Source organism: Neophocaena asiaeorientalis, unplaced genomic scaffold (genome assembly GCF_003031525.2).
Source record: "Neophocaena asiaeorientalis asiaeorientalis breed wild unplaced genomic scaffold, Neophocaena_asiaeorientalis_V1.1 scaffold346, whole genome shotgun sequence".
Lineage (NCBI taxonomy): Eukaryota > Metazoa > Chordata > Mammalia > Artiodactyla > Phocoenidae > Neophocaena > Neophocaena asiaeorientalis.
In genome coordinates, this window is record NW_020175400.1 from 752,330 (window position 1) to 763,483 (window position 11,154).

Here is an 11,154-nt window from a genome sequence, read left to right on the forward strand (position 1 = left end):
ATATATAATACAAAGCACTTTATATATATAATAGGCATTCAAGAAAAATTTTAAAAAGTTATCTTTATAGCTAGGCCTGGCAAGATAATGAGATTCTATACACCAAAAGGCATAAGAACACAATGATGACAGAACTCACAGCCCATGAGCTCAAGATAAAATTATAGTCACTATTTCAGGAACAGAAAGTTGGGTCTCATTTTCTCAACCACACTTTCACAGGGAAACTTTCAGTAACTCCAGATAATCTACCAAGGGCCGGTGACCCCTAGTTGCAGGGGTGGGGGTCACTCAGGTCACACACAAAGAAAAATTCACTTTCTTTTAGGAAAATATAAAAATTTGATTAATCCACGCTGTATGTCAAGAGCAGGCAACAAATTTTATTCCACAGCTAGGAAACACCAAGAAACCACTAAACTTTGGTGGACTAGGGTGGGTAATTTCACCAGTTTTGTGGAGGATGGTGGGCTGGCAGGGAAAAGGAGGGAGGAAGACTAGGAAGAAGGGGAAGGTGGTGAAAAATAAGAGAAAACTAGGTGGGGGAAAAAATGACACAAGCAAATACTAGAGATAGACAAATGGAGAATCGGTCTGAGAGCTGAAGGCAGTAACCCCTGGTTAGAGGTTAGCGTGTGACCCCACCATCATCTGTCACCTGTTGTGTTCTGCCCACCCAGCTGCACTAATCCTTAAATCTCTATAGGGAAATCTACTGGGCTTACCAGGGTGGAAATATATTATTCCCTGAGAACAAATGCTCTGAAAGAGCAGTACCAGAGACTTCCAAAAACCAAATCTAAATTCTACAGCCTCCACTCTAGTTAAAACTGGTTTCTATTTCTCCTTTATATGGGCTGGCTGGATTTTTCACTTCTACAGTCTAGTCCACACAATTCTCCAATTCAACCAATGTTTGTGGAAGGCCTACTGTGTGGGGGGACACAGCAGGGAACAAAACAGACGTGACTGCCCCTCACAGAGCTGATCAGTGACACACGGTGGGGAGGGCATCCGTCTTTAGCAGTGCACTAGGTGTTCGCAAAAAGGGAGGGACGGTGAGCGTAGGGTCTCCTCGGATACTCACATAAATCTTTCAAGGGCAACTCAAAGTCCTAGCTAAGGAAAGGGAAAACGGAGTAAATCTAAAGACTGACAAGAAAATATTAAATGTTACAGTTTAGAGTGCATCCTGATACAAAACTGTAAGTGTTCAAATTGAATACAGCATTCATTATCTGTAACCACATAGACTATAACTCCTGAAATGGATAAACAGCCAGAGTATTTTTAGTAATACTTAAATAAGTTCATAAAGATGACCCAGCCTAATGTATTACAAGATCCTAAAGTAGCTTTGGAATCATTAAGAAGCAGATTATGTTTATTGAGTTTTACTGTTAAGTACATTTCTTGTACTTTGAATATTGGTATCTCATGTTAGGAATCGTGTCTTAACATGTGGCCTAAGATACACCTCAACAAATGGGCTCCATAATCAAACACGTTTGGGAAATGTTGCACACTCTAAACACCACTTGGAGATTCACAGTGCATTTTAGGAAATTAAGCTTTCTGACAAATCCTGTATGAAAGAAATCTGCCAAACTTAGTCTGAGCCAGTAATTCCCAAACTAATTTGACCACGGACACTTTATTCATTTAAAACTTATTAACAGTCCACAAATTGCTTCATGGAACACATGTGGGATATGCTACAGGTGTAGGGGATGATTAATCCAAGAATGCAATTGATTATCAATCTCCCAAGCATTCTGATGAACTGGTGTTTACTATATGCTATAGAAATACAAAAACTTCCCCAATGAATTTCTGACTGGAATTCACTCAACAATAAGCTAACAATATATTTTTAAGAAAAATATTTTTAATGAACTAAAATTGGATCTTGATGTGTTAATATAAAGGAATTCAAATTCATTATACAATAATTTGACTTTGCTAAACTGCTGAAAGCTTATCTTCCCTAAACATGGGTTTTTAAATTTCCAAAGTATATTGAATATCTTAATTTCAAAAGATTCATTTCCTTAAAGAAAAAATACTGAACTAAAAAAATGCTGATATTGGGCCTCCCTGGTGGCGCAGTGGTTGAGAGCCCGCCTGCCGATGCAGGGGACACGGGTTCGTGCCCCGGTCCGGGAGGATCCCACATACCGCGGAGCGGCTGGGTCCGTGAGCCATGGCCGCTGAGCCTGCGCGTCCGGGGCCCGTGCTCCGCAGCGGGAGAGGCCACAACAGTGAGAGGCCTGCGTACCGCAAAAAAAAAAAAAAAAAAAAAATGCTGATATTTACCTCTGCCTATTACCTGATATGCCCAATTACAAATATCTGTAACTGAGATGTGGTATCAACATATATAGTTCATGAATAACAAGCATGGGACTATTATTTCTATGGTTGTGGGGTTATTTATAATTTGACTCCTCCTCCTGAAAAACCTAACCTTAAAGCCTACATTGGAGGTTTCATGGAATCCAATTCCAGGGACTGAAAAAGTTTCTTCAGTTAACAACAAAAATAAAACTCAACAAACATTTATTTAGCACCTACTATACGCATACCAGTGGATTAAGCACTGTAATGATGAATGTATTTTTCTGGACCCCAACTCAAGACAATGGTCTGACAATGGGCAGAATACTTGAGACTCTTAGAAACACAGGGGACCTCTAGGCAATGTGGATGGCAGAAGAGCAAGCTGCTACAATGGAAACGCTTACAAGACACCTGGGTGAATTCGGGACCCAGGACCCAGGACTCTTTCTTAAAAAGCTACGTTAGTGACTAAAAGTTTAATATTACTTAATGCAAGATAACCAATATCAGATTTGGGTCAAACACTTGAAAACTGTTAAAGCTTCCATATTCAACTTCACCTGTGACGTCTTTTTTTTTTTTTTTAAAGCCAGTTAGATAGCTTAACATACAAGCATTACAGTGACATTAAGAGCAGCTGAGATTAATTGTTTAAAACTATCACAGGTTTCTACAAAGACTCTGTAGGAGAAGGAATCCAAATCTGATCATCAGAATGAATTTGAATTTTCAGATACCGCAAGACAGGGGGAGAAATCACTTCATCTGTGTTATGCAACACTGAAAAAGACTTTTCACTTTTATAGAAAAGGCATGATGACTGCTAGTAATTTAAGACAGGAAATGAACCAATTTCTATCCCTCTAATTTGGGAGGTCTAGCAGTACTCAATAAGCAAGAAAATCAAGACAGTTTTGCAAATGACTTTTAAAACACAGCAGCAACCAGAGGGATGATCCTCAACAATCTGCAGCCATTCATACAGGAATGTTTAATAACACATAAAAAAACGCGTGAATTCCAGCTCTAACATTTCAAATCAGAGAACCGGAAAGCTGCTGCAGTCTGCCTTCATGAACATTTTTTTTCCTTTTTTTAAAAAGGAAAAATACCTTCCCTTTAGAAAACCTTAACAAAGACTAAGCCCAGAAACTCTGACAAAACATAGCCAAGGCAATAGGCGCTGGAGAAGACATGCAATTTAAAAACACAGTCACAAACTGTCCCAGTAAGACCGCTTAATAAAAAATTAACTTTGTTCTGCTGAATGCTTGAAAAATCGCGTTTCTGATACTAATTACATATGCTTCAGGTACAACATGCATGCTAATGAAAGTGAACCTCAAATACATGTGCAATGAAGCAAAGCTGATGTTCCAGATTACATTTTAATAGTCCCAAAGAAAATGGAAAACTGCAACTGCATGCTTGTGCAAAGCTGACAGAGGGAAAACGCAACACGGTGGTAGGGTCCAGTACCCCGGCTTCACAGTGCTAGCCGACCTTCACTTTCCACCACGAGAACCAAAGGAACAAAGTTCACACTGACTTAACGTTCAGGGTCGCGCCAGAATATCCTAGGCTGGTGGTGGTGGGGGTGGGGGTTCCTCTGTACCCGCTGTTTGGGAGGTAATGGATTCAAGAGCCTGGGTCAAGTTCACAGAGGTCCCTCCTGCTCGACACGTCGGGTCGGATGTGTCCCACGAACCGAAGCCGAGGCTCGGAAAGCGTCCTAAGCACAACTCTACTAAGCACGGTGCCCAGGACTAGGGTTGGTCCACCTCCAGTCGCTGCCCTGGCAAGACGGCCCGCTGGCGTCCGTAAAAGTCATCCAAAGCCAGGCGACAGGGCACCGCGGCCCGGGAGGGAGCCCCACCCGTCCCTGTGGGAAAGCTGCCGCGCCACGGAGCCCGAATTTCACCGCGGACCAAAGCCTCGAAGCACCTGCCCGCCCGGCACCCCTTACCGTGCTGCCGTTGCTGCTGCCGCTGCCGCCGCTTGCCTCAGACTCCACGAGGCTGGAGCCGCAGGACCGGGCCGAAGCGGCCGTCGTCTGGACGGGTGGGAGGCGCGGCCCGCCGGGCTGCAACGGTGGCGCCGCGGGGCCCGGCGCGTCCTCGGCCTCGTTGCCGCCGTGGTACACCGCCCGGCTCTCGGAAGCGTGGATGCTCTGGGCACAGCCCATGCTGGAGGCGGCGTCGCCGACACGCTGGCGGGTAGCCGCGAAACGGTCAGTAAACGGCCAGCCCGGCGCCTCGCGGCCGCCTGAGCAGGCGGCGGCGAGCGCCGGTCTCGCGCCAGGAAGTGCGGCCGCCCCTTTTATCGCGGTGCGGGAGCAGCAGCTGCGGCGGTGGGGAGGGGGCGGTGGGGCGGGCAGCGCACCGCGGCCGCCCCTCCGAAAATGCCCTTCCTGAAGCGGGAGCCGTTAGCCTCTTCCCTCACATCGCCGCGCTCGCCTCGGCCGCGCCGCGCTTCCGGGGAATTTCGGGGGAGGAGATTTGAGCTCTCCCGACCCGAGAGCAGGCCAGTCCGCGCCGTGGGGCGGCACGACCCCCGAGGGAGGTGAGTTCCCTGCTGCGCCCGCTCACCGCCCCGTTCCCGCTCCGCGGCGCTTTAGCAGCCGACTCTCGAGGCTCGGGCACCCAGGCCGCTCCGCCTGACGCCCCGCGAATAAATAAATGCTCCTGGTCCCAGGGCTGGTGGCGGAGAAAGCTAGCCTAGATCTCTGGCCGTTGAGGGGTAGGGGCCGGAGGAAGCCGGTCGGGGCGGCGAGGCAGCGTTCGCCCGGGTAGGGAAGGAGAGACCTCGGCTCCAGTCGGATCTGAAGCCGTGCCGTCGAGAAGCGCTGAAGCGGCGGCGCTCACCCGGGAGCTGCGGGCGGAGCGGCTCCGGCTCCGTTTGCCGGGCCAGGTTTTCCCGGCAGCACGCCTAGCCCAGCCCCCAGCTGTAACTTCTAGCGGGTGCTGGCGTCAATGCAAAGCAGCTGGGGCGCCCGCCGCCTCCTCCGGGGCCCCTCCCGCCACTGAGCAGGCGCGGCCACGACGGAAGGGGCGCGCTACTCGGCTGCGGGAAGAAAGACTTGCCCAAGGCCACACACAGCCACCCCGGGCCGGTGGGCTCTGATCTGGGGCCTGCGACCACCAAAACCAAGACCAATGGGTTCGAAAACCGGCTCCGGCTCCATAACTTAGCAGCTGCATAACTAATAGATAAGTAGAGATAACGGTCACTATCTCGGAGCCATTAAAAGAGGCCGGTGGAAGGACCTCTGTTTCGGGTGGTCCCAGGCAGGTGGGGTCCGGGCGTCAAGGGGCCCCTCCCGCCACTGAGCAGGCGCGGCCACGACGGAAGGGGCGCGCTACTCGGCTGCGGGAAGAAAGACTTGCCCAAGGCCACACACAGCCACCCCGGGCCGGTGGGCTCTGATCTCGGCCCTGCGGCCACCAAAATCCAGACCAATGGGTTCGAAAACCGGCTCTGGCTCCGGCTCCATAACTTAGCAGCTGCATGACTAATAGATAAGTAGAGATAACGGTCACTATCTCGGAGCCATTAAAAGAGGCCGGTGGAAGGACCTCTGTTTCGGGTGGTCCCAGGCAGGTGGGGTCCGGGCGTCATTGTCGGGGGCCGCAGTCCTTGTGCGTTCTCTCTGGCGCTAAGACCTTGAGCACCATGCCCGCCTACACAGGCGACCGGGAGGCTGGGATGCTGGGATGCTAAGAAGCTACGTTTAGGGGCAAGCTGGGGACGCCGTCCTACTCTCCTCTTAACCAAAGGACGGGGCGCCCAAGGCCCCAAAGGCTCCTTGCTTGCGGGAACAGAACCAGGCGTCCGCCGTGCCGGGCGAGGCATGTGATGACGCGAGACGCGTTGGCAGAACTACACCCCACACATATCGCCAGCGGCTCGCTGTGTGACTTTGAGCGAATCACATAGCCTCTCTGTGCCTGGGTCTCCTCCCACGATCAGCTAGAGGGTGGCACTCCTGGGCGTCCATCAAGGACCCCGGAGCAGCCCACCTCGGACCCACCCTTTCTCCCGCCCTCCCTGAGGCTCCCGGTCAACCGAGACCCCGGCGCGACGGGTCCCTTTCCTCTCCCGCCGTCCACACCTTTCCTAGCACGGCCCTGGCACGACCCTGAGGTGCCAGGGCTCCCGCCTCCAGCCCGGATACTGTAAAGACCCGGACGCGTGCTCCGGGCTGGAGTCCCTGCTGCAGCGCTGAGACTGCCAGACGGGCTCAGGAGGCGGGTTCCCTGCGGCGGCTCGGGCTTCAAGACAAGCCTGAGATCCACAGCCCTGGCGCCCCTCGAGCCGGGATATTCCGGGCCGGAGGTGTGCACCGGGCAGTTTCCCGGGGGCGGCAGAGCTCAAAGGCCGGGTAACCCGAGGGCAGTTTTGTGCTATTGGCACTCTTTACTAGCCGAGCGGGCCCAAACCACTGGCACCTGACTTACACTATCAAGTTTAGGCACATTTAGCAATAATCTTATGTGTGCCTCCCTGCCTTATAAAAGTACCAGCGGCTCAAAGAAGCTGTCTTGAAAGACACAGAAAAAGAACTTTACCATCAATTGTAGTGTTTTCTGCCTCTGTTTTGCTGGGTTTTGAACGTAATTTTTCCAGGCAGAATTTGCAATCTTCTAAATAAAGACTAATTGGTGAAGAAAACGCTTTGAACCGTGAGAGTGCTTCAAAGTCTATCTCACGCCCTCTGTCCTCCCCTCCCCGCCTCACTGAGAAGCCGGGCCTTGATGACTCCCTGCACTGACCTTGCCTCCTCCAGGGGCTTCAGGCTGCCCTTTGGGCTCCCCTTCGCAGGCAGGACCTCGGTGTCCTGGGCTCACCTTGGAAATCCTTGAGCCCTGCTCTAATTCGGGGTGGGGACCCTTATCCCCAGCACCGCCTCGCTGGCCTCCTGCGCTGCCCTTTGCTGTCCTGAGCTGGACTCTTGCCCTCTCTGTTGCCAGAGACCTGTTGGATAGCAGCGTTAACTGATTTCCAGCTCTGCAATCGGGAGACTCTAGACTTAGAAAGCGAAGGCTAAGAACAAAGCAGGAGCAGACAGCAACGGTAGAAGTCCTCTGCCCACTTCTGGGGTCACAAGGAACAACCACCCACTCACTTTCATCCATACTCTGGAACTCAGCCTGGGACACTCCAGGAAGTCACAGTCTCAGTTCCACCCCACCCCTCCTTCCCTGGCCATAATCTGCACCTCGAGGTCCCTGAACACTTCTCTACCCAGTTTCCCCAGACCTCAGTGACAGGGGACACAAAAGGGGTCACAATGACAGAACTAACCCAAACCTCACTGGCATGGGCCACCCACTGGCTCACCCAGGACTCCTGAACCCCTATGAAGAATCCCAGCCCGTGGGGTATGTAGGGGGCTCACGAACAATCCCACTCCAGCTGCAGGAGAGGCACCCCCAGCCATGTGGGTACCCGGAAGTTCCATGGCACGCAGGAGAACATACTGCTCCACCACCCCCAATCCATTCCCCCAAGCAGAGGTGCTTGACGCCCATCAGGCTCAGAATTGTAGTTGAAGGTCAACTTCAGTTTGGTTTTTTTCTTAAGATTTTTTTTTCTTAATGTGGACCATTTTTAAAGTCTTTATTGAATTTGTTACAATATTGCTTCTGTTTTGTGTTTTGGCTCCTTGACCCGAGGCCAGTGGGATCCCAGCTCCCCAGCCAGGGATCCAACCGGCACCCCACCCCACCCCACCCCCATAGCCCTGCACTGGAAGGCAAAGTCTCAACCACTGGATCGCCAGGGAAGTCCCCTCGAGCAGTGAGTCCCCTCCAGCAGTTCTTATGAGGTCAGTGGGGCCGGGAAAGAAGTCACCCCAGGGACAGAGGCCAGCCTGGGCCCCCACCCACCCACTACCACAGGCCATTCCCAGGAGACTCCTCAGTCCTCATGGCCGCTTCACCAGTTCATGAGAGACATGAAGATGCAGGGTCCCACACAGCTTTATTCTATCTAAAACCAAAACCAACTCCGATTCCACACCTCTTACACCTAAGCTGACCCTTTTTACAACCAATGCCCCCTCCTGGCTTTATTTCCTCCTCCACCTAGCAGTCAGCCTTCAAAGACTGCTACTGGCACTCAGTTTTCTACTCCTCTCCTTGCCTTCCCCATTGAACTGGACTTGAAGCAGCCACAAGTGGGAGAGATCCTGCACCCTGAGGTGTGAACCCCAACCCTGCCATACATCCTCTCTCCAAGCTACTTTCCTCTACTGTATCTAGGATTAAGGATATCTACCTCTCAGGGATTAAATGGGCTAACTGACATCAGGTGCCTAGAATAATTACTGAGCTCCTGCATCTTAGCTCGCCACCTTCTCCTGGGTCCTTTCCACACCACCTTCCTCTAGGCCTCCCCACAGACTGCCAGCAACTGCTTGAGGAAATGAAATGACCCCGAGGTTCAATACCCCTACAAATCTGTGGCATCAGACTTCACCAGGTTCCTTTCTCTAGCTTTCAAAATTTTGTACAATGTAATTTTTTTATGTCTTTTTTGGAGTAAAATTGCTTTACAATGTTGGTTAGTTTTTGCTGTATAACAAAGTGAATCAGCTATATGTATACATATATCCCCACATCCCCTCCCTCTTGCGTCTCCCTCCCACCCTCCCTATCCCACCCCTCTAAGTGATCACAAAGCACCGAGCTGATCTCCCCATTCGATGCAGCTGCTTCCCACTAGCTATCTATTTTACATTCGGTAGTGTATATATGTCAATTCTATTCTCTCACTTCGTCCCAGCTTACCCTTTCCCCTCCCCGTGTCCTCAAGTCCATTCTCTACGTCTGCGTCTTTATTCCTGTCCTGCCCTAGGTTTCTACAATGTAATTTTTAAATTGTTTTAAAATTACACATTTTATAATTTACACATTAATACGTGCTAGAAAAATAGTAAAAAAAAAAAAAAAATCAAACTTAGCAGAAGTATATAAAGTGTGCAGAGGCAAAGGAGAGTCTCTCTTCCTTCCCCACTCCCTTCCTGCCGTAGAGGTAACTACTGTTAACAGTTTGGACCATATGCTTCCAGACCTGTTTCTATGTTAAATATTACACACACACACACACACACACACAGCTATTAGGATATCACAAATAGGGCTGCCGTGAACATCCTTGAATGTATCTTTTTCTGTAAGGTGGACTCCTAAAAGTTGAATTGCTTGGTGAAAAAGTTATGTACCCCTCAGCCCACCCCAGCTCCAGAAGGGATGAGGGGAAATGAAAACATAGAGCCTGGCTGAGCTGAGGGACTGAGAAGGGGGAACTCTTTGGACATGCCCTCTGCTCCTGGATAAGGGGGATCCAGCCACCCCCAGATGCAAGGCCTCTGTTGATCATTCTCTCCAGGCCCCTGGCCTCCTGATCTTTATTTCTGTCTGTACTCCTAAGCCTTAGTAACGTGTTTGAATGTTCCAGCCTTTCTCAGATAAGGGAGGGACTGGATGATCCGCCCCTAGGTCAGAACTGTAAGGAGGGAGCAGCACTCCCTATAGGTGAGAACAGGAGAGAGAAGCCCCCAGATGCTGTCCTCTCACTCCAGAATTCAGACGTACACCTGCATTTCTCTCGTCTATTTGGCTCCAGACCTTGGTACTCGTGGTTCTCCTGGAGCTCAGGATTGACAACCTAATGTGGACCCCCTTCCTCAAAACGACCTTATTAGCTCCGGCCATCTCAGACTCCTCCACTCCCAACAAGGAGCTCTGCCCCCAGTGCCAGCTCCCTGGCTCCATCCACATTTTCCCACCACACCAGGGGGTCATATCCTCTCCCACCTACTGGAGAAAGTCCCAAATTCCTAACATTGCTGTATTTGGTTGTAAAGGTCAGAGACCAACTCCACTAGTTCAGCCAGGGTAGGTACTTACTGCTTCATTTCCCAAGAATACCGGAAGGGAAGAGTACAGGGACCAGATGCCACTAGGACTGCCTCGCAGTCCCGACACCTCAGCTCTCTTCATGTCGCACTGGATCCCACAGATTCTGTGGCCGGTTCTGCCTTCCTCCTCTGAAAAGTGCACTGTCCAGGTGTGTGCAGGGGGAGACAAGCATGGAGCAGTGTGGGGGAGGAATTTGGTACCTTGGGGGAAAATCACAGGGTCTGCTCTGCAGGTCATGTTGTTATTTAATAACAACAGTCCATGCCTCCCTCTACCCTGGACCCAGTGCCCCAGCCCTGGCTCCGTCCCTGGCCTCTCTCCACCTCCCGGGTAGGTGGGACTGGCCTCAGGCTTCCTCAGGAATGGCCTTCTCAAGAAGCAGGTCACAGGGGGTCAAGTGACAAGCCAAGGTCACACAGCTGGATGGGGCACAGCCAGGACCCATGAAGTCCTCCAGCTCTTGTTCTTTCCCTGGGGGGCTCATCCCAACCCACCCAGCCTCCCAACCGCCCAGCCTGTGGCTCTCAGCCAAATTCCACCTGAAAAGAGCACTTGGTTTCTGGGGGGCCAGGATCGCTGTTGACTGCCCCTCCTTCAGGGCAGGAGCAGGGGAGCAACACAGGGTCTCCTGGCCTGGAGGAGGAGAGCAGTGTGTCCAGACAGCCCTGAGATGGGACCTGTGACAGCGATGGCACCGGCCAGCCTGTGTGACAAGCACTTCACGTGTGTGAGCTCATGTATTCCTCAAAACGGCCCCATGAAGTGGTTACTATTGCTCCTCCCGCTCCCCACCCCTGCCCCCATTTTACAGACGAAGACACTGAGGTTTTTTAGAACGAGAGCTGACGCAGGTCTTTAATAACCCAATACCCACCCTTTACAAAGGCTC

At 51.2% G+C, this 11,154-nt stretch overlaps 1 protein-coding gene across 2 annotated transcripts in view; it reads right to left on the minus strand.

Annotated features, from left to right (window-relative positions):
• PDE8A (phosphodiesterase 8A) overlaps positions 1-10,271 on the minus strand; it is a 131,410-nt gene extending 121,139 nt beyond the window's left edge. Inside the window, exon 1 of one of the 2 annotated variants that reach the window (XM_024766474.1) lies at positions 10,254-10,271. Coding sequence is in view for 1 of the 2 variants with exons in the window: in XM_024766473.1 (XP_024622241.1) it covers positions 4,307-4,525 (219 nt within the window). In the remaining variant the exon portion in view is untranslated. Of the gene's footprint in view, positions 1-4,306; positions 5,627-10,253 lie in introns of those variants that run through there. The other variant, XM_024766473.1, reaches the window with a different exon arrangement.
• Between the last annotated feature and the right edge of the window lie 883 nt (positions 10,272-11,154).